Source organism: Mauremys mutica, chromosome 5, assembly GCF_020497125.1.
Source record: "Mauremys mutica isolate MM-2020 ecotype Southern chromosome 5, ASM2049712v1, whole genome shotgun sequence".
Lineage (NCBI taxonomy): Eukaryota > Metazoa > Chordata > Testudines > Geoemydidae > Mauremys > Mauremys mutica.
In genome coordinates, this window is record NC_059076.1 from 28,896,287 (window position 1) to 28,920,297 (window position 24,011).

A 24,011-nucleotide genomic window follows, 5' to 3' on the forward strand; every position below is an offset into this window, starting at 1 on the left:
TGTTTAAGTACAATAAGGCTCCAGTTCAGCTAAGCGTATGCTTCAAGTTACATATGCAAGGCCAGCTGCAGATTTTTTGCCACCGCCAAAGCACCAAAAAAAAAAAAGGAGGGGGGGAGCGGAATGCCGCCCCTTGAAAAGTGCCTAGAGCTGGCCCTATACATATGTGCTGAATTGGAGCCTGTGTGTATCTGCAATAATGCTTTATTAAATATATTGTGTATGCGTAGTACTTCCTATTTAAAATGAAATAACATTTAAAAAAAAAAGTCCAACTAGCCAAAGTAGTTACTCCATATGATGGACTAATAGCATGAACATTTTAGTTTTAAATAAGTAAAGGTACTGTAGAACTATTAGAATGGAAGTGTTCTTTCTTGGACTCTGATAATCAACAGTGACTGAAGAGAGAGTTTCACGGATGTACATTGTTTTGTTTATTTTATATTAGAAAACTAGAGAAAAAAAGTAGCTGTATGAAACAAGTTGCAAAAATTTCATCATCTGATGAAGATAAATATATTTTTTATTATTTACCCTTTGGGAGTAGTATTTTGACATAGGTTTTTATACATTAAATATCATGTGCCATGGTTTGTTTAATTTTTCTACCTACATTAGATGTACACTGTTGATGAAATGTTCATTCTAAGAATTATTATTAGTAATGACAATGCTCTTGTGACAGTACAGTACATGAAAACAAAAGATAATCCTCATCCTGAAGAGCATAAAGTGGGATTTTCAAAAATGCCCAGGATTGACCTAACCATGCTCCCATTAAAGTCAACATAAATCCCACCATTGTCATCAAAAGATAAACACATAGAAGATGGAATATTGGAGGGGAAAAGGCTATTATTGATTAAGTTCAAAACCATTGCACCACAGAATTTGTGTAGAGCATCACTTGAGAAAGATGTACAGCACTGCAGTCACTCTACAGGGGGAGGCCAATCATATTCTCTGTTAAAAATGCTACTAAAGCAAGAAGTGAGGAGCGCTGAATGGTTTAAGCAAGTGACAGGGATAAATATTTGCAGTTCCCTTCTTGACGGTGCGTCAAGTTTTACTTTGGAGGCTTTTAAGGGTAACTCTCTAGACCTTTAGACAATCACTAAGCAATTGGTCTATTTTATATACAGCCTCAAGAACTATAATCATACTGTAACCTCTAGCAAACAAGGTTTACTTCATCATTTGTTCACTATTAACATTATCACTGGGCAATAGTGGCAAAAAATTACTGTTAATGTGCAAGCTTCTAGCGTAACTTGGTGGACATTTAAAATTTTAATAGGATCCTTTCTTATGTGCTCATATACAGTACTCTGTTAAATAAATGGGGCCAAATTCTGCCCTCATAATCCCTAGACGTAGTCTCATTCCATCTATATCTCTCTCCTCCCACATTGAATGCGATGGATGACTGTGCAGGAAGGATGTGTGGACTGGGGAGCCAGGTGGAGGAAGGAGGTGGAGTGAGGGGTGTCATGGCAATGGAAACTAGGGACATGGTCTGCATCCAGGAGAGAGGAAGCAATAAATGTAATGCCTGTCTGTGAATTAATCCCCAGGAACTTTGGGGAAAGTTATGGTAAGGCAAGCCCAGTGCATGCTGGAATCTTGATTGAGCTTTCTTTTGAGAACTGAACATTCATTGATAAGTTTTAGTCAGTCTTCTCCAGGTCCTTTAGCTTTTGAGCTAAGATTGTTTGAGTTAGGAGTGCTACCGGAAAATTCTGGAAGGACTGCTTTGAAGAGCTGAGTAATCTTCCATGGATTGAAACTCTGTTTTAATAATATACAGAGGATCCTTGTGCTAGCAGTAAGGGCCTGTTTTTCCTCTTATACCTGTCTCACATTGGTGTGACTGAACTGATTCCTTGGCCCTAATATTTTAACCTTAGTGTAACCTTTTGGATTTGTCTCTTCTCACATTCTAGTGGTTGTTATGATGTGTCCTTTTGTTTATTTGCCTGACCATTTGCTAATAATAGGTTGGAAGGAAAGTAAGTTTCTGCCTGATATAAAATAGGTATTTGCAATGTTGTCTCTCTAATATCCTGAGACCACTAGGGCTACAAGATGTGGGGTAATATCTTTTATTGGACCAATTTCTGTTGGTGAAAGACAAGCTTTTGAGCTTACACGGAGCTCTTCTTTAGGTCTGAGAAAGGTACTCAGAGGTTACATGTATACACCACAATAAAAGATCAGCAGCATGGCTATAGCTGGTGTGGGTCAGCAGATTTAGGATTGTTGTACTCAGGCTGCAAGGCGATAAAATTGCAGTGTAGATGTTCGAGTTTGAACTGGAGCTCAGGCTTTGAGAATCCATGGGGGAGAAGGGTAAAATGAGACAATCACTACACTCTCAAATTAACTCATACAGAAGAATGATAAAAGACAAAAATAGCATATCATCCATGGGTATACACTTTTCAGAAAGAGTTTTTGCAAAAAAAAAATATTTTATCTCCATATCTGACCTCTCGGTCCCTATTCTCCAAAGAAACCTGCACACCTTTAAAAGACAATCCTAAGCGCTTAAATTCTTAACTTTGCTAGACACTAAAAATCATAGGTTTAATAAAGACACTGGGTTTATTACAACAATGCATTTATTACACTGGGGTTTATTGTTCCACTTTGAATTTAGCAATGGCACCCAGAGTGTCTTTCCAAGACCCGAAGAAGAGCTCTGTATAAACTTGAAAGCTTGTCTCAACGGAAGTTGGTCCAATAAAGGATATAACTTGACCCACCTTGTTTCTATAAAATAGCATTGGAATCTCAGAAATTGCTGGCTGGTGGGTTTTGTGATGTGTCCCATAATAAAAACAGGCTCTGTCTGAATTGATTTGTGGGCTTCTTATTTTTGTAAAGCTCTTGGGTTTATCTTTTAAATAAAAAAAAGAGAAGACAATGGCTTCCATCATAGTGTTCCCTCTACCATTTTGTTGTAAGTTCTGGGCTGATGTTGGAAAACTAATGCAAGACGTGTTTCAGGGATATAGATTCCAAATTCCTATTATGATGGAGCAGTAGAAATGTCCTGAATTACTGAAGTTAAACAGACACCCATTTAGAATTCTGCTACTATAGACTAGATTGTCCCTAGCCCTAACACAGCTGCACCAGATAATAGCAGGAGTTAAGGACTCTTCCATGTCCCCTACATAGTTGCTTTAGGGCTATCTGGATGCTCCTCCAGCTCAAAGCTATGCCGTTCTTTCTCTTTCATCAATGTGAAGTGTCACATGTCCCTCCAAAAGGAATGTGTTTGTGTATTAATAAAGCTTTCTTAGTTATACAGAAGTCAGTTTTAATTTATGTATATAGCCACTCTTACAAGAGGTGTCAAAGTACACTTTACCATTTGATTTAACCATCCTTACAAATCTATCTTGTGTTTTTAATTATTCCCCAAATACTCACAAATTTAATTTACTTATCTGTTTACTAGCATTGTTTGAAACTTCCTCTACAAAGTATCTTTGGTGCTACATTTTACTTTTCTACTTTCTATACTGTTAGCTTTTTTAATTTCAAATAAATTTGCCTGTTTTCACTGAAACACTTGTTTATTCTCCATAAAACTCTTTCTCCCCATGGCAATGCAAAATAATCTGCTTGCACCAAGGCATGACCTAGACCTTCAACATGTTAATTACAAATTCACCCTAGAGGTCCTTTTGTCTTCTGGAGGAGAATAGTTTTGAAATTTTAAATATATAAACTAAAAACAAATAACTGTGTGTGTTCTTCTCAGATTAAAATCCTATATAAATTTTCATATAAATAAGCATGATTCATCTCCTGACAAATTGCTGATTCAGCCTTCTAGACTGATAACATTATGCACTGCTGGAGGATCCTTTGACCTTAAACCAAAGGTTACTTGGATAGTATGCTATTTAGCCTAAGACCATACAAAGTTTTAAATATATAAAAATCACTTAGAAACAGATTTTCAAAGGCATTTAGGCATCTAAATATGCATATAGGTGCCTAGGCGGGTTAGGAACCTAACCCCACTGAACTCAAAAAGAATTAGGCACTTAACCTGCTTAGGCACTTTAGAAAAATCCCACCTGTCTGCATCTTTAGGCACCTAAATACCTTTGAAAATCTGGCCCTTAATGCCTATGGAATTAAAGCCACAGTGAGAGAAACTGCTATAAGAATAACCCTTCTGCCAGGTGGGGTCAGCAACAACAAGGTTAAACGTGTAGGGTTTCGTCTGAACATTACAAAACAGAATCAGCTCGAGCCTCCACCCAGAAACCTGGGGAAACTAAACGGCACTCCTGGTATATCTAGGCAAAATAGGTGTCTATTCAAATATGGTCTGCTCCGAGCCCTTTTCCCCCAATTCATCAGTAGATGGCAGGGGAAAGCTCATTGAGACCACTGGCTTACACAGGTTAAATGGAACAAGACAAAATGATGGTGATGAATACACCATAATTCTTCCTATAAAACTGTAATTCCATCTCTGGGTTTTGGTAGCATTAACACATCAATCTATCTATACAGCACCTTCAATCAATGTAGTGCATGAAATCTTTACAAATATATTAAAGTGAACATACACAATTCTTTGGTTTTCCCCTCCATTATCCAGACAATACACAGGGCTTTTTTTTGTTTGTTTGTTTTTGTTTTTGTTTATGGTGATAGGCCAGAGAAAGATCATTTTGGTCTGAAGGCTCTGAGGTTGGTTGTCATTCTGATCTCACCTGAAAGTGAGTTCCACAGTCCTGAGCCGGTTGCCTAAGGAATTCTGTTTCCTGGTCACACAAGTTTCATTCTTAAAGAGAACAGTTCCTTGGTTCCAGTGGAATGGAGTTGTCATGATCATGATGGTGGTCATGATCATGATGCTTTGTGAGGCAGATCCTCAGGTAACTTGGGCCAATAACCTGGAGAGCTATGAAGATAAAGATTGAAACTTTGAGTCTGATGTGGTGTTCATTTGGAGCCAGTGCAGAGGTGGAAATGCCCTTGGGGGTCTTCTGTTACGCAAATAGGCTGCTGTGTTCTGAACCAGTTGGAGCTTTGTTCAGGTCAGTGGTGTCATCCCTAGATTTGCATTACAATAGTGAAGTCTTGAACTCATAAATGCATGGACACTATGACCAAGTTCAAATCCGCCAGAATATGCCACCGTTTCCTGGGCAGTGATAGGTAGAAAAGAACATTTTTTCAGCCATGGCTTTCTGGGTTATCCAAAATTGGTAAGAAGTTCAGTATGTTAGTAAATATTCACTTTTATGATTTTTCTATGTTAAACTCTCATTTTCTATATGCTAACCAAAAGCTTTGTTATTTTGTGTATCTATATATTTATTGCCCTATATATATTTAATCTAAAAAGTTTTGTCCTTCAATAGAGCCTAATGGGTGAAGGGAAAATAAACTCAATAATGGAATGTGTGAAATCTTTTAACCCCTGTTTTTACCCTTACTTTACTAATATAGTCTAGGTGTCCAGGGGAAAAAACCCTCAAAGTGTCTACAAAAGTATGCTATAAACATAACAAGGGGATTGATAAGGAATATGTGTTATTGTCTATGGGTTCTGTAATGGATGAAATAATTACCTATTGAAAGATGTTTTTAACTCATTCAAAATTGTTGATTGTCACAGCTGTTGTTAATAATGACCTGATTAGAATTCCTTTTATCTTATCCATCACGTAACCTAAAGATATCATAAAATAAATTCCATCAGTCATTAGAACTTACGGTAACATTTTTATGAATCACCAGCTAAGGCTAGGGCTTTTCTTGGTGCCAAAAAATCTGGAGTCTAATGAACAAGCCAAGGAAACAGAAGAATCAAATGGCTTTGGACAAATATATGTCAGTCCATATTATGTCTTGCTTGGATTTGTTTCTTATATTGGCATACACTCTGGTTTCTTTTGACAGTATTGTGATGGGGCACTATTAGTAGCACCTTGGTCATTGATGTTGCTGCAGAAGGTGCAGGCTTAGCTATGAGCAATTAAATACTTTCTGTTGGTGGATTATGATCACCTGGGTGGTAATCACTGGGCTAATGATTTAATTGGGGAGATATAAGTGAAAGGAACAGGAAGTAGGGGACTGAGAAGGAAAACTCAGAGGCATGGTGAGCCTCAGCTGAGGAGTGAAGGCTACGTGGAAGAGTCCTTTTGCTGCAAGCTTGCATTACACTATGTTGCTTTGTAACGAAAGAGTAAATACATGCTTGGTGAAAGGGTGACAACCTAGTGTGTGTTTGTGACCATGCAAACTGGCCAGGCAATGAAGTACACTGGGTAGCAACAAAGGTGCCCTGTGACATGTATATTAACATTTTCTAGCACTAAAATATTATAAACTTCTGATTTTACTTGGTACATTGAATATATAAGTAGTATTTGAAGTCACATAGCATAGGAAAATCTCCAAGTTTCCCACTTGAAGGAGCCATGATTCAGCCCAGGTTATACAGATACAATGCCTAGCTCAATGGGGCACTATAATTATTCAAATAATAATATAAAGGTACAGGTTTAAAATAATGGGATATTCTTTTAATGTTGGGAGGGTTTTAGAAGATTTTTTTCCTTCTGATACCAGAGATTTTCCATGTATAACCTGCAATGTCTTATTTCACAAAATGACCACTCTACATTTATTCTCACCACTCTATATTAACCCAACAGTGTTGTCTTCCTCAAATGTTCTTATGTAATTAAACGTGGCACTTGGATTTGACAGTATATCTCCTGCATTTGAAGTTCGTTGTTATAGAGGTAGTTCTGGAAGGGAACATCATCAAGGACCTTGGAAAATATATTCTGTTTATGATGTAAGTATGTACTCCACCTCTGGGGTAGCCTTCATCCCCAAGCATAGTAGAGTCCTTCCTCCAAGTGCCTCTGTGGTCCACCTTACGACCAATGGGCCCTGGGTTCTTGGGGCCCAGTGCCTCTGCGTTCTGGCTGCAGACATAAACAAACAGCCCCTGTGGCCTCTAGGACATTACTGTTCACGATGAGAGGAAATCAAGGCCCAATAGATAAGGATAAACAACATTTTATTCCCAGAAATGAGAGGGGTAAATTAAAAGAAAGGAAAGAGGACAGGCAAAGGAATTAATGATGTAACGAACGAATGAATAAGTAACCAGTCCTACAGCAATAATCGGATACGAAATGCCCATAAACCAAGTAAAATAACAAAAAATGCCCCCCCCACGTCTTCCTACAAGCCGTAGCTGTCTGGTGGAGATGTAGGTCAATCATAAGGACTATTGTCCTTCACTGGGAAGTCAATAGCTTTCCTTTTTGGCTGGAGTGGGTCCTTCACTTCCCTGGCTGTCTCCTGGCTTCTGCTGCAGGACAGGCCTACAAGGCTCAGCTGGAAAGTCGTTTTAGTATATTCTGAGACAAGGTGATAGTCATTTTTCCCCATTATTAAATACATTTTATTGCATCTGTTTTTTATTTTGAAGATTGCTTGGATGTTTCTATATATTCTGTACCATGCTTACTGACAGAATTCCTGCTCTTTGTGTGCACATTCTGAAAACAATAACAGGCAAGTGGGGGAGGGTTGGGGAGAAAGCAATCTTGCCTGAATTTGTAGCTGCCTTGTCAGGTAGACTATCTTGAGGATTTGCTGGAGTGAGAGGTGGGAAGAAAGGTCAGTTAGAGTGGCAATCACAAGGCATGCAGCTGGATGTAGTAGCAGTGGGTTGGACTGGTGGGATGTGAGGGATCAGGTGAAATATTGGAAGGGAGCAGGTCCTGTGAACTTGGTTGAGAGTGGGGTGGGTAGACTGGTTTGGAATTGTGAAGGGGAGAGGCTGACTGGAGGTCAGGTGGAAAGGACACAGTGGAGAGCTGGCAGGCCAGGCAGCTGTAGAAGTTGAAAGAATGGGCTACAGAATCTGAGAAGGCCGTGATGGGAGAATGGGACTGGAGGGGAGGTTGGGTCAAGGGAATATGTTACACCAAAGGTTTGCAGTGCCAGTGGGAGCACCCTAGGCATTTAGTAGCACAAGCCCCACTGACTTTCAATGACATGTAGGTTCCTAAGTCACTTAAGCACTTTTAACATTTTACCCTTAGTTTGAAGTTCCTATTAATGTCTTAAGTTTAATGACAGACTTAACCTTTAGTTGAGATTGTCAATGGGAAGCCAGCTCTTTCTTCCATTAACTTGGCACTTATTAATACTCCTCTCCTTTATGCCTTGAAAAGTCATAGAAAAAGTGAACCTTCTCTCTAAACTTTGGTGCTTTAACTTGAAAAGGTCTGCTGGTATATTAGCATGTCTCACTTTCCGCAAGTGTTGCTAAAGGGTGTTTGCTCTTACAGGATGCTAAAGCATGTATTCATTTAACGTGAAAACAATCTATACAGAAATTCTAAGAGAAAATCCCAAAGATTTTGTGCGGCAGCAGGATGCAGCATCTCTTTTCCTGGGGTAAGAACACTTGTGTAAAAGAAAACATGGAGGATAGAGAGAAGCAATCATAATAATTGTTAGCATTATTGTTTATATGATGTTAGAGTTGATCAGGTCTGTCAGAGTACACAACTCTGCTCTCATATATCCATGCATAACCCTTACTAGCTTAATAGCAGTTTCAGGGATGCATCTGAAAGTAATATCAGATGTAAAAAGACTAGAAATCCAATGTTGTGTATTATGAGGGAAATGCCCTAGTTTCCACCTCAAGGGCCTAGTCCTGTTGCCATAGAAGTCAATGAGAGTTTTGGTAATGGGAGCTGGATTGGGCCCCCAGTTCAGTCCAGTATAGATAGCAATGGATAGTATTGTATTTCTAATTTGGCTTGAGTTGTTACTTTCAGACTCTGTTCCTATGCTTATAATTTTTGTTGTGTGTTGGGTTAGGTTTTGATGTGTGGGTTAAAAAATATACGCAAAGTTGCTTCAAGATGAAGGAAGACTTTCTATAAGTTTGTGCTGACCTCAAAGTGCATCTTAGATTATGTCTATTTGGATTCTTTGGTACAATTTGGATGTTTTATGTACAATTTCTTTGAGCTGGATGGGTGCATGTTGACATGCTAATAAGTAAATGTTTGATCATTTAAATTGTTTTTATTTGTAATATAAAATAACACTTCAATGGGGTTGTATTCTTGAAAATTGGCTAGGAAATGTGCTAATTCCATTTTCCCATGAAATCTGTACTGCAAGTCTGTCATCTATGTTAGAGCCCACCATGCATAAATTCCCTCTACTACATTTCTTACATGCTTGTCCATCTGTGTATATCCACTTTGAGAAAGGAACATCCAGTTAACCAGAGCAGTCAAAGCAAGGCTCCAGTAGTACTTTGCATTGAAAACCAGCTGCAAAGGAAAGCATATGGTCCTAGCCAGTTTGACCCTGTCCACACTATGGCTTATAATAATGTTTGAAACTCTGCCCAACAATAACCTGTGTGCATATTCTTAAATAGTGCAGGAGAGATTTAGGGAAATGCACATTTTGTTACCAATTTCATTTACTGAATAGGCATAAACTTTTATCAAATATAGGGAAGATGGAAAAATACATGTAGTGTAAAAAGTCCTCTTTATTATCCTGTTCAACAGAAAATATCTTCTGTGTACTTTACAGAGTCTTTGCATTGGTCACTAAAAAAAATGGCAGTATAGAATTGTGTTTGTGTCAATGATTTCCAGATAAAATATGCTTACATGGAAAAAATATTTTTTCCCTAATTGCCAGCATCAGAAAGTCCACTTGGGATTTGCAGATAAATCTGAGTTACAGTAATTCTTTCTCACATACTATCACCAATGATAAAAGCTCTGCAGGTCAGATTAGGCTCTCAAGTAGCATCATATTGCTTTCAGTTGGTTACTACAGGTGTAATGGCTTTATAATTGGAACTTAATAAAGAATGCTATCGTCATGCCTCTACCGAGTAGTAGCAAATGTTGGAGCCTTACAAGTCAGTTTCTGGCTGGAGGAGAAATCAGTGGTTCAGACTGAATATATTCTTAGTGTAACTTAGTTTTTTTACACATATACACAAGTCTTGAAAGAGAAGTGGTCACAAACAGCATGCAAACAATCCTCTCTTTCAGAACTCTCAGACAAACACCAATGCTCAGTTCTCAGGGAGCAACTCTGCCTCAAGAACTGACTATAGTTACGGAGATTAAAGCAGAGAGCAAATGCCATAGCTGCTTGCCACAGTTCCCCTAAAGGAACCACAACAGAACAAACAACACAGCATTTCTTCCAGGACTAAAAACTTGCTCATATGCTAAGAAAAATAACTTGTAAGACCATGTCACAGCACCGTCTGGACATCCCTGATAACACTGCAGATGATGTGCAAGAAGGAGGAGAATCCAAATCATTCTCCTATCTGTGCTGACTTTTCAGGAATAATAGAAATAAAACATATTTTTATCAATGTCAGCAGATATAATTCTGAATGCACACAGAAAGCAGATCTGATGCCATTTTTATATAATTTTCAGAGTAGAATTTGCACGTTAAGGCTCTGTTAGACAAACTTCAGAGGCATGAAAGTATGCATGTGGAAAAAATAGACAGTTTTATAACAGACAAAACAAAATGATAAACTTCACCAATCATTACATTTTCATTTTTATTGATTAGTTCTGTGCACTGTGAAGCCTTCATGTGAATCACTTTTAAAGCTGTCAAGTCCTATTAATTGCAAAACAGCTGAATTTAGTAATTTTCCCTCCCCACATTGAGTCATGAGACTGGGTATGCAGGGAACTTGGGGTTACTGATAGGTGATGTTGAGGATATAACTGGTTTATTCCTATGGCATTGTCAATTTTAGATTGTATGTTTGTTTTGGGGAATAGTTAATCCACTGTCGCACTTTGTTAGATTCTCTTAAACCCACATGCATCCACTTGTCAATATATAAAGGAGTTCAAGATCCCTTATATATTGTAACACAGATACAGAGGAACTGGAAGAAAAGGTAAATTAAAGTGGGGTTATAGCCGCTTTTTCATAGAGAAGCAATTGGTGTGATAAGCATAAAATCATAACAATGAGTGACCAAATTAACTGTGCCCCTGAGGCTGCTCTAACCTGTGCTATAAAGGTAGTGGTGGATAGGGGAGAGTGGAGCATGTTATTTCAGTCCTTGCAGCAGCTCAGAATCTGGGAGGCACAAAAATGGTTTAAGGCTGCCTTTGTCCCCTCAGCCCTTGGGATGAGTCTTCTGTGCTGTGCCTCTCAGGCGTCACAAAACAGAATCTCTCCCTAATTAAGTTGTGAATCCCAAAGCCAAACCTTTTTCCATTGCTGTGGAGGTTCAGTTACAGCCCAAGAGCATGTACTCTGGTATAAAAAGTCTATGTTGAATAACAAGAAAAAAAAAGCCTCAGATGATTTTGAAAGCTTCTCAAATTCTGTGTTTTTTCCACAGTCCATATGGGCAGTTAACTGGATTTCTTAACTGTTTAAGATTTCTGCTCAGAAACCCAATCAAATCCAAAAGAGAAGCTACAAATCCACTCACCACTTCTGTCTTTTAGAAAAATTCTCCAGTACCCACTGTCTCCCAGGTCCTCATTTTCTGTCCAATCCTGCAAGGTTCTTAGTGTGTCTTGAAAGTTTCTGAACAACCTAGTTTTCTATCATGGCCAAGGAGCACTGAGGTTGCTCAGGAACTAACAGCAGGAACCCACACCTTGCGAGATTGGACTAAATCCTCTTATAGATCCATAAGAGGGCCATCACCCAATTTATGTCTGCAACGTGGATCAATATCGGCCTGGGTCTGGACCATATGTCGGATATGGCTTTTCTGCTCATCCTTGCTAATGGGTTAGTTGTACAATACAGTACCTGCTCATTGGCTGTATAGTAACTTAACAGCTCTCATTTTTCAGTTCAGAAGGTGGAGAAAGCTACTAGGAGAGAGGCTGTTCTAATTAACAAACTAAGGAAATACAACCTAGATGGCGCTACTCTAAGGTGGGTGCATAACTGGTTGGAAAACCATTCCCAGAGAGGAGTTATCAGGAGTTCACAATCAAGCCGGAAGGGCATATCGAGTGGGTTCCCACAAGGATCAGCTCTGGGTCCAATTTTGTTCAATATTTTCATCAGTGGTTTAGATAATGGCATAGAGAGTACATTTATAAAGTGTATATTCAAATGCCCTTTTCTTTCCCACACATCCCATACCGGCCCTATTATAATTATATTTTTCACAGCATCCCAAACTGTACCGGACACAAATAAAAATGCCTGTGTCAAAGAGTTTACTGTCTCATTACAGGTAAGTGATGCAATGAGTGATACCATAGCAAATAATAGGATAGCAGTGGGTTGCACAGATAAGGGTGACACTAAGAAGATCACACAATTATCCGTGTTTGTTGTGTACAGGCCTTGGAGGTTCCATTCATTTCAGGGAGGAGGGTGGTGGTTGTGTGGAGAACTGAGGCAGTAGGAGGTGAAAAACATACATAATAGAAAAGGTCAGAAAGAGATAAAGGATGTCTGTGGAACTAGGGGCAGGCAAATTGAAAAGAGGAGCTTCACTCACCTTCTTCAAATCCAGTAGGTCTGTGATACCTTTGGGTGAAGACTCCAAACTTTCTCAACCCTTTTGAGCTTGTATTATCACCTGGTTTAGATCTTACGGGCTACAGTAATGGGAATGTCAGAATTATTTAATGAGCTTGTACTGACACAAGCATTGCTACAGCTGCTGTTTTTCCTCTTTTCTTTTAGTTTTTCCATGTAGAGTTCTCAGTACCATCTGTCAAGAGGACTAGGGGGAATAGAAACATAGGAAACTTTAGTCTTTGTACTTCCCAAAGTCAACTGAAGGGATATGGTTAGGAATAATGTTGACAGTTGGCAATGCTACTAATAAAAGCAGAGGCATGATGAGCTTTTGTTTGTTTGTTTTATTGAGGTTTATGTTGCATTTATAGAATGCACACTAATTTATATTGGGTGGTTGTTTCAGAAAATATGATGCCTATTTATATGCCAACACATCTTTGCCTTTTTCATATCATCAGATTAATCTCATAATTCCTAACATGTATGTTGTGCCTCTAACAATTTTTAAAATGTTTTCCTCTTATTGAAATCTGTATTATTTAACCCAAAAAAGGTCATTCAGGATTATGATGGAAATTTAACTCCATTAACAGGTGACCTGAACAATTTTTAAAAAGATTGTATGCATTTATTTTTGGTAGTTCCTTTTGGGCAGGTACAGTACTTCCAATTCCCTCTTTAAAGCAAAATGCACATGTATAAATCTATTATTTGTATCATGGTAGCATCTAGGAATACTAGTTAAAGACCATGACCCCACTGTACAAAAAAGACAGTCCCTCCCTCAAAACACTTGCAATCTGCAGTCAGACAGGAGACAAAACAGATAAAGAGGATGGGGGAGGAGGTGTTGAGAGGATGAGGTTACAAAGCTTTACAGACAAGTAGAGGCCTCAGCTTGCCATCCAGATAGGTAGTGATTTGCAAGCATTGTGGCACTTGACATAAATATTAAATAATATAAATAAGAGGATTTTATTAGGAATTGTCCTTTAAATTCCATATTCTTTCGCTTTATCCACATGTCCCCAGCAAAAAAGTAAGTATCTAGATATATTTAGCACCAGCTTCTTATCTTAAATGTGAGACTGTTCTTGCAATCTCTCACATAATCCAGTAGTTCATTTTTTCCTTACATTTCCTTACAGTTGTGAAAGGTGCTGAATAGAGAGGCTTGGAGAATGAAGTGCTCTGTTTATGCATAGTACGAATATAGTGTTATCAATGGCAAGGCCAAATTTTCTACACAGCTCTACAAAAGTGTCTCAATGGTATATAAGAATCTGGCTTTAATTTGTAGCGTGTGTTTAGGGATATATAGTGTATAGACAAATTGTCCCCTTGATTAAAAGCGCTGATTTTGGTAACTTTTTTATTTTTCCTTTGCTTTTCTTTCCAGATCCTGGATATGGGAACTCATCACCACACTGTGACAAAAGCAGAAGTTCCTGATCATATCCTTTACGTTACTGGAACCTGTGTTCTTATAATTGGATCTATTGGAGTTATAGGAAACCTTTTAGTTCTCTATGCATTTTACAGGTATAGAAATTCAGTTCCAGACATGGTTGATTCAGCAAGCCCGATGACTTGAGCTTGTACAGTAGCGTGTATGTGTGTGTGTGTGTGTTATGTGTGAGGGAGAACAGTCTGAATCAGTTTCTTCTCTGCACGTATTTGGTGATGTAAGATGCAGAAAAGGTCATGTGCATATCATCACTAGGAGCATCACTGTAAGTACTTTTTCCTTTGAGTAATTCAAAACTATGAGAAAATAAACACATGGGACTTGTTTCGTGATGGACTAAACTTACAGCTTTGAAGAAATGCTTAATTGCACCATTGTATTCTCTCTCTCGCTCTCCCTGACTCTTTTCACCCTCTACCACCCAAGAATATGTAAAAGATACTGTCAAGACTGCCTCAGTCACTTGAAGGTGCTGGGGGAGTTGGATCCAGGAAGCGCCCTGGTACATGAAATAAGGCTATGCCATCAATGCTCTCCATGCCTGCAGGCAGACAGTATTTATACATTGATGGCTCATGAAAATGTGAAGCAGGGCGAGCTCTCCCGTCGACATAATAAAACCAGCTCAACAAGCATCGGTAACTATGTCAGCAGGAGAGCATCTCCCACTGACATAGCAATGTGTACATCAGCGTTTAGACCGGCAAAATGTATGTCACTCGGGTGTGTTTTTTCACACCCGTCTGGGAGGGCTGGTTTAGTGGAGAAGAATGGCACAGGGAAGTGGTCATCCCATCCCATGCCAAGAGCCTCACACCTATGAGAAAGTTTTCATCAGGAGAGACAAGCAGAGCATGGTGTGGAGCCAGCACTCGCAGCTTTTATACCTTCCCATCCAAGATCTGAGGGCTTCATCATCTTTTTGCTCAAAGCGAGCTGTCTGCAGGGCCAGATTTCCAATTAGGCACAGTAGGGATGCCTAAAAGTTAAAAGTGGTCTCTTGGCACAGGTTGGTGGCTGCCTAGCATGTGAGGCTGGAGCAGGGTGAGCATCTAAGTCAACCCGCATGGGGGCACTATGAGCCATGGCTGGGAGAGGTGGCTGAGGCAGGTGCTTGGAGCATCCCAGCCACTTTCCAATCTCAGCTGCCCCGCTGCCTCTGCCCTGAGCCTGGGAAGGACAGGGAGGGGTGTAGCTGGCACCCCATTCTCTTGCTCGGGCAGAGCCGGAGCATGGCTGCCACGCTGGGCTGTGGGAGGGACAGAAGACACCCAAGGACTGCTCACCGTTGGGAGAGGTACAGTCCCCCCCGCTTGCACCTTGCCTACGGTGGGTGGGCTGTGCTCTGGCTCAGGATGGGAACGCCAGGTGTAGCCTTCCCGGGAAGGCTGTGCCCTGGCTGCTCCTGCTGCCCTGGGACTGCTCCACCGGCAGAGAGGGGGGCTAGGAGCAGGCAGCGCTGCTTTGAGGGGCTGCTGCAGGGAGGAAAGGGGCCAGTATATTGCGGCCAACACAAATTTGATACAATACGCAATACGTTTCACGTTCATATTGGTGCAGTGTCAGCTGTAGTCGGGGGACACTGATGATGCTGTTCCTAGGGGTATGTAAGGTGTAAATCCGGCCCCGGCTGTCTAAATTATGCCAGCCAGATTGATGTTGATACACTTTTCCCCCAGCAAACTATTACTGCAACACTTACTATTTTGCTCTTCATACAAAAATTTAAAAATGGCTCAACTTTGAGACTTGGCCTGTTAATAGTGCTCCATCAGCCAGTGAGTTCGAAAAAAAATTGGTTAGATAATATTACTATATGCTCTTGGAAAGTCACTTCTGAGCATGCTCATTAGAGATATTATAAGTAAACTAGATAATGCAAGTTTTTCTTTTAAAAATAGCTTTTTTAACATGGCAGTGCTTAACATTAGGAACAGAAGGTTTTGGTTTTGTGAAAACTGCAGTTCTAGCAATTTCACACATTTTGCTGCATTCTGCAGTGTTCTGCTTTTATTTAAAATGGTTTTTTATCCAGTTTCCATAATAAAACCTTCTGTGAGTCATCAGGCATGGTTCTGCTGCCCTATTCAATCAGACCTGGAGAAAACTATCTCCAGGAAACAATAGCAACAGCAAAGGTCCGAACTCTGCCCCCCTACAATCTATTCACTGCAGCAGGTTGTGAATTTCCAAAGCTAATTGGAACCATACAAAAGTTAACGTTATTATTCAGGAGTGATTTCTTTCTCAGTTTTTACTTCCTTTTTTTAAAAAGAAAATTAAATTAAATTGACAGTAAGTATTTATCCTTTGGTAGTCATCAAAAGCCAAGTACTATACAAACAGAAAACAGGCCAGCGCTGATTTGAAGGGTTTACCATCTAAAGGTTTTTGGGGAAACCTATATTAATTAATTACTTATACTGAACCCATCACCATGAGATCCGAGCCCTGAAGGGTGCATAGCTAAAATGAATAATGTTAAGTTTTTCACAGACCACTTGAGAGACTTTCAACATTAAATTTGTTTTCTATTTTTGTTTAATCCCATGTTAGGTCAGTGTTTTTTCTTACAGCTAAGAAGTTTTTATTATCAATCTGGGCAATGATTCCTCCTGGTCATGACAAAATGAAAGTGTCTGTAAATTCTTCCATTCTGAAACCTTCAGGTGCCATCATCTTTGATTTCCCACCATTGGTAACAGCGTACGTGGCATTAGCATATTCTGCTTTCACGTTTTAGCTTTCTAGTGTCAGAAAAGGACTTTCCAGCTACTAATTCCAATCAGTGAACATTCTTGAGCTTCACTGGAAACATACAAGGCTGCTGATGGATGGCTGAAATAGGCTCTCTTGCTTTACTAAAGACATACCAAAGATGACATCCTATTGGAAAAATGTCAATGGAGTTTTAGGGGTTGCTTTTTAAACTTGTTCAAGACCAAAAAATTAACATGTAGTCTGTGATTCAGCTGTGACTTTTTCTTTAAGTGTATCTTGTTACATCCCTTCTAATAGTATGCACAGTCAGGATTGGCTGTTTTTATATATATGTGCATCCTGTGGATGTAATCCTGAAATACTAAGAATTATTGCAGATGGATTCTGAGACCAAAAATAAAAAAATACTGCATACTCCTTATATCTGATAGACATGTGATGTCACCCCTTTTTATATTTTTAATCCTGTGAAAGGGGCTGAATTCAAATTCTAGAAAGAGAAGCCTTCTATTTGTCCACATGATTGATAAAATAGAAATCGCAGTAGTGAGAGCATCTCTCCACAGTGACTTCAATCCTGTTCTGGGTGGATCACCCATAGGATTGAGAGGATGTGGTAGTTAATCTCCATGTCTTTGCCATCTAGGGTCACAGTAATAGTGCTGTTTTCTACATGAGCTGAAACCACTAATTTTTATGTAGCCCACTGACTCTTGGTCAGTGGATGATGACTTTTGGTCTTACCAACAGGAATAAATTCAACCCAGTGACCTAATGCAGAAGTGAAAGGTTCCATATCTCCTTACCAGACCCTTGAGCCAGTCAGACTCCAACTTTAATATAGAATGGCATTTGTAGGCTTTATAGTACAGAATCACATGCCATCCCTTGGGAGATCATAGCTTAAGGTCTGTCTCAGAAGTCAGTCTTTGGGCCAGAGCATGACAGTGGGTGAAAACAGCACAGCCGATTATTGCAGACTTGATGCTTGTATCCAGCTAAGGTGGACAGTTAGTATATGGCTTCTTTAAAGCACCTTCTGATAGCTGAAGGGTGGATCCATTTGGCACAGCTAAAATTTTCAACAAAGATTGAGTGGAGAGAGAGAGAGAGAGGAGACAGCAGTATTTACAATAGGCAGAAAACGTAGGTCACACCTTGGTCAGGCTTTTCTATACAAGTCACTGCTTTAGGGAAGCTGAGTGCCACTTTTGGCATGTGCCTTAAATTTGAATGAATTTGCAAATGCGAAACTACACAGAAAATCATTGAGATGAAAGCTCCACAGTGCCACTTTTACAGTCACTTTCCAGGTAAATGATTTTAGAAGCCAAGAGAGAGTAGAATCAGCATTGAATACGAACTTCTTTAGAATGGAGGGATCAGATACAAGGAGCTACTGTAGTTATAAATTGCTTCAGCTTCTTCGTTGAAGACCATCATAAAGATATTCTATTGCAATATTAACCCATCTGTGATCATTATGGTAGGTACACAGAGCAGTGCTGAGAGTGTATTTTGCCACATGTACCGTTATATTAGGTGGCAATGTCTCAGCATTTCCATTTTGCATGTATATCTTCAAGGATTTATAACTGGGATGTAACAATTCTCCCAGGCAGAAATTTGGCATACAAGTAAGGCAAATGTTATAAATACTACAGTGCTAGTTGGAAGAAATGAAAATATGTAATTGTACCTTGTGGTACTTTGTCTCTTTACACACCAGTTACTGTTTTAATTATAAGTATGTAGTCTATAGTTTTGCTTCTTATAAACAGCTCTATAATGTGAGACTCCAAGTGAATAAAATGTCATTTGGTCTTGTGTATCTCCTTTGATGCTCAGGTTATCAAAAATCACTTGGCAAAAAAAATGAGTTCGGTCCTGCTAATACAGAGACTGACTGAACCAGCACAGCAGCTATTAAAAATTCAGTGATCGCCCGTGTGCAGCCTTTGACACTGTACTCTCTGTTAGGGTCTGACCCTGTGAAATGGTGAGCACTCTCAACACTTACTGGTGTCAATGGCAACTGAGCGTGCTCAGCACCTCAGCATCTGTTTCTATTGAGCAAAAACATGTTTCTCAGGAAATTTAGAGTTCTCTCCTACTCTGTTAAAATGGAGTTTGGTAAGTATGAGTATATTCAATATATTTCTACATTTATTGTTAAAATGTTTGAAAATAGATCCTTTCCTCTTCCCGTAGTCATTATTCCAAAATCCTGACATCCATAGCTGTGGTAATGGATTGATGAATGAAGCATAAAACTGTAACCTAGAAAGTGTCAGATTCTTTGAGTAAGTAAACAGTAAAAACAAACTTAACTGTCTGGCTTGCATTTATTTATTTATTTTATTACTTTTAAGCAACAAGAAGCTGAGGACACCGCCAAACTACTTTATAATTAATTTGGCTGTGAGTGACTTCCTGATGTGTGCTTCTCAGGCCCCCATTTGCTTTATCAACAGTTTGCACAAAGAGTGGATACTTGGAGAAATAGGTACTTTTCAATACTACTTCATATATCCCTCTGCATGGGAACCTATCTTAGCCACCAGCGTGTGGCATGGAGGCAGCAGCATCAAGACTCTTGAGGCACAAGCCAGAGTCTTGACATCATCAACCAACAGGACTGGTGCAAAGTCACTGAATTCCAACCCTCTTGTGTTTTATAGGTTTGGTTCCTTCCCCTTCCAGTTCTTTGAATGAAAGGAATCAAACCTCTGGCTTCAAGAGCAACACCATAGTGATCACATGACCACTTAGCATGTAAGGCCAGTTACCATGCTTGATGATGGGTAGAATAATAGGTAGGATAGTTTTGTTAAGCCATGTATAGAGTTTTTTCTTTTTCTTGATTGACAGTGAATTATGTATTTATTTGTTTAGAAATGTATACCCGGTACCCAGTGCGAGGCCCCTGGGAGCATTCAATCAGTAAAAAGAATCACAGAATAAGAGAGCCAAATGATGGCCTCAGCTGCTTCTCTCTTCCCCAAAACAAGGAACATGTGACGTCTAAATTGTAGTTCCTTTGAAAATATTGCAAGCTCCGATTAAAGGCCTGATTCACAATTGTGTTAGTTTTGCTTTTAGGCTGGCATAACTCCATTGATAGCAACAGAATTAAATCAGTATAAAACTGGAGTAGCACAGTGGTGAATCAGGTCCTGAAACAACCTATTTAGTACCAGCAGAAGAGATGTATTCATTGGGCTCACAATATTGTTTGTCTCTCCCACTTCGCTAGACAAATCCTGCCTGCCATGCTTACACAGGTCATCCTATGATCATAAATGGGACAGTTTGCATGAGTGAGGCAAGAAGGATTTGGTCCATTAACTCCATGCTCCTGACATTGACATGATTACTTTTGGTGTCAACTGTGTCATTTTGAACTATGTGCTGTCTCTAGCATACCATCATGTGTGATGACACGGTGTCACAGACAATCCTAAGAAACGACTATTTGACACTGATTTCCAGGTCAAATTATTCAAATTGCAACTCTGTCTGTCTTTGTCTTTTAGAGAATATACAAAGGAAAAATCATTCTGACTCAAAGTGAAAATTGTAACTTAAAATAACATTGTGTACCATATTTCATAGGACAAGTGGCTGTGTTTTCCATATAGGCTTTTAAAATGGCATGGAGTCAAAAGCACTTCTGCATTTTTAATTCATATAAAACAAAGTTAGATACACAATGTGGGTGAAGTTTTATTAGACCACTGTTGCTGGTGAGAGAGACAAGCTTTCAAGTTACACAGAGCTCTTCTTCAGGTCTGGGAAAGGTACTAGCTTGTCACAGCGAAATGCAAGATGGAATGAATTGTTAGCATGAGTAGTTGACACATATTTCAAGGGAACATTAAAGGTGACGTGCCCATTAACCCCTCTCCAGTCATACGGGGAAGGGGTTGGGGAAAGAGTCTGGGTTGGAGGGTATGGGAACTTAGAGGTGCAGAGGGTGCTGCAGAACCCCAGGGCAGGCTCCTTCCCGGGGCTCCCAGTTGCTGCCCCCATGCAGGTCCTGGTTGCTGGCCTGGGGCTCCACTCCTGGCCCTGCTCCCAGTCCTTCCCCCAGCTGTGGCCCCATCTTCAGCCCCTTACCCCTGTCTGGGTCCCCCTCTCCTGGAGACACGTCCCTGCTCCCAGCCTCAGGCTGGAGGTCGGGGGAGGACAGGGCCCACTACTAAAAGAATTCCAGCACCACTGCGTAGGATTAAGTGGGTTACAGATAGTTGAAATGAGCCATAAATCCAGTGTCTGTGCTCAGTCCATGATTGTTAGTGTCTAGCAGAGTTACAAATTTAAGCTCCCAGGCTCTCCTTCTGAAGGTGTCCCTTTTTCCTTTTGAGGATGAGGGCTGTGAAGTCAGATACAGAGCAATCATTTTGTGAAAGGTGATACGGCGTTTTTTGTCTTTTATCATTTTCCTATGTGAATTCATTGACAAGCATAGTGATTCTCATTTCACCCACCTAGTTGTTACTGGGGCATTTAATACATTGGATGAGGCCAACCACATGTTGTGATAGGCATGTGTTGGACCCATAGATCTTGAAAGGTGTATTGTGAGGAGTGTTGATCATCATAGCAGTGAAGATAAGTCTATAGCAGTGGTGGGCAGCCTGCGGCCTGCATGCAGCCCATCAGAGTAATCTGATTGCGGGCCGCGAGACATTTTGCTGATGTTGACCATCCACAGGCACGGACCTCACAGCTCCCAGTGGCTGTGGTTTGCCGTTCCCGGCAAATGGGAGCTGCGGGTCACAGGGACGTGCTGGCCGCCGCTTCCCGCAGCTCCCACTGGCTGGGAACAGTGAACCGCGGCCAATGGGAACTGTGCGGGGCCATGCCCGCAGAAGGTCAATGTCAACAAAATGTCTCGTGGCCCGCAATCAGATTACCCTGATGGGCCAGAAGTTGCCCACCACTGGTCTATAGGTTTTGCATTTTTTGTTCTGGCAAGGTCTGGTGCCACTATAAGTTGGTGTGGTCCTGGTCTGTGGGGAGCTTGCTTCTGATGGTGAGGTTCGAGGGTTGTTTGAAGAGGAGTTCATCCTGATTTCTTTCACAATGTGGTCCTCATTGAGTATGGGTTTTAATTGTTGTTGATATCCCTCATGGGTTCCAGTGTGGGGTGGCAGTCGGAGGGGTTTTATTTCTGTATTGAAGTAGGTTCTCTCAGGGTATTTGGGTAGCCCTTTCCCCCTGGACTGGAGAGGTGTTAACTGGCCACTTCACCTTGAATGGTCCCTTGAAATAGGCATTAACTACTTATGCTAAACAATCTGTTCCACCTGGTATTAAGTATTTAACAGTGACACTTTTAACAGTATTTAACAGCGTCTACAGTGCAGTTAAAAAACCCCAGCTGGCCTGTGCCAGCTGACTGGGGCTCGCGAGTCTCAGCCTGAAGGGCTGTTGAATTGCAGTGTAGAAGCTCAGACTGGAGCCCAGTCTCTACAACCATGCAAGGTGGGAGGGTGACAAAGCTTGGAGTGTAGCCCGAGTCCAAAAATCTACACCACAGTTAAACAGACCCGCTCCTCAACTGTGAGCCTGAATCAACTGACTTGGGCCAGCCATGGGTTTTTAATTGCAGTGTAGATTTAGCTTCTGAGTAAAGTTTCCCAGACCTGAAGAAGAGCTCTGTGTAGTTCAAAAGCTCCTCTCTCTCACCAATAGAAGTCGGTCCAATAAAAGAGAGAACCTCGCCTATCTTCTCTGTCTAATATCCTGGGATCAACAGGGCTACAACAACCCTGCATAAAACAATGTTCATTTTTTGATATCTCCTTTTGTCTCTAGGAGACAAATGTCTGTTTCAGCATAGTTAAGGTCATTATATTGGGCAGCATTCCAGGAAAATGTAACTTTAATTGTATTGGATTTTTCTTGAGGCAGTTTTCCATTGACAAATGATTCTCAGTCATAGCCTACAGTAGAGGGTTGGACATTTTTCCTGCTTACTTTTATATTAATTTTATATTTGCCCCATTAAATAAAAATAAACTGCTGATGCAGGAAGGCTGTATAAATTCCTATGACAAGAGAAGTGTCTTGAGTCAAGAACAGCGTGATCACAAATAGGAAGTTGATTGTATCAGGCTGTAAGAGAGAGTTCTACATTTGTTTAGAAAACTAAAAATCTTACGTTCCACTTTTCTGTTTAGGTTGTAACCTGTATGCTTTTTGCGGGGCGCTCTTTGGAATAACCTCAATGATGACTTTATTAGCTATTTCCGTTGATCGATACCTTGTGATCACTAAGCCTCTGCAATCCATGCGGTGGACTTCCAAGAAACACACATCGCAGATCATTGTTATTGTCTGGCTCTACTCGCTGGGATGGAGCGTGGCTCCACTTCTTGGGTGGAGTACGTTGTTTACTCTTTTGTGTGTGTGTGTGTGTGTACATTATGGTGCTTTTGCTTTGTTGCAGATGTGTAAAACGGCCCATAGGCATTATTGTTGAGTGTATATATGACTAATGCCTGGGGGGGTTGCTATAGTATAGTATATCTGTGCCTACAGCAGTGCAGGTGGGTTTTTTTTTCCAGGTATGCTCAAGCAAAACAAATCCTCCAATGGCATAATAGGCGTGTATCAGTACTTCTCAAGTCAGGAAGGGTAGGTACCTTCTCTCTTCAGCAGTAGTTGTCAGCACATTCTTACTTTCTCAGTCATCTTTTATGTCAAGAGATAAAGGGACAGATTATCAAAAGCCTGCCTTCCCTTCCGAGCTTAAAAATAAAGGCAGGAGTAACGAATGTCATGTAGATATCTGAGGTGAAGATGCAGCCTGGTAGTAAGTTATCTACATTAAATCAATAGCAACCTCGGTTATTTGCACATGCAAAATAGTGTGCGCAAAAAGAGAGGGCAATTTGAGGCAAGGCTGAGAATTACCCCTAATATTTTTCTTCCTTCTGTACTGGCCTTATATAAATACATTGAAGTGACTATCTCAGGAGTAGTAAAATATTAGTGTTACCACTTTTAAAACAAGTAGCTTTGAAAGATAACACTGAAAAATAGTATATCTTCCTAGTCAGTGAGAAAAAATTGTCATCTCCATTTCAGCCTGAACAGAGATTACATAAAAAATAATACAATATTTAAAGTATTTTTAAGTTCTACTTCAAAGTCCACTGAAGATAGGAGGACTCTGTCTATTGACTTTAATGGTGTTTGGATCAGGACCTTA

At 40.2% G+C, this 24,011-nt stretch overlaps 1 protein-coding gene across 2 annotated transcripts in view; it reads left to right on the forward strand.

The window, feature by feature from the left end:
• The window catches only part of LOC123371401 (melanopsin-like), a 67,547-nt gene that overhangs the window by 3,937 nt on the left and 39,599 nt on the right, over positions 1-24,011 (forward strand). The window contains exons 2-4 of one of the 2 annotated variants that reach the window (XM_045018977.1): positions 14,000-14,142; positions 19,162-19,295; positions 22,978-23,181. In XM_045018977.1, coding sequence (XP_044874912.1) covers positions 14,000-14,142; positions 19,162-19,295; positions 22,978-23,181 — 481 coding nt within the window. The remainder of the gene's footprint in view (positions 1-13,999; positions 14,143-19,161; positions 19,296-22,977; positions 23,182-24,011) is intronic. The other variant, XM_045018978.1, reaches the window with a different exon arrangement.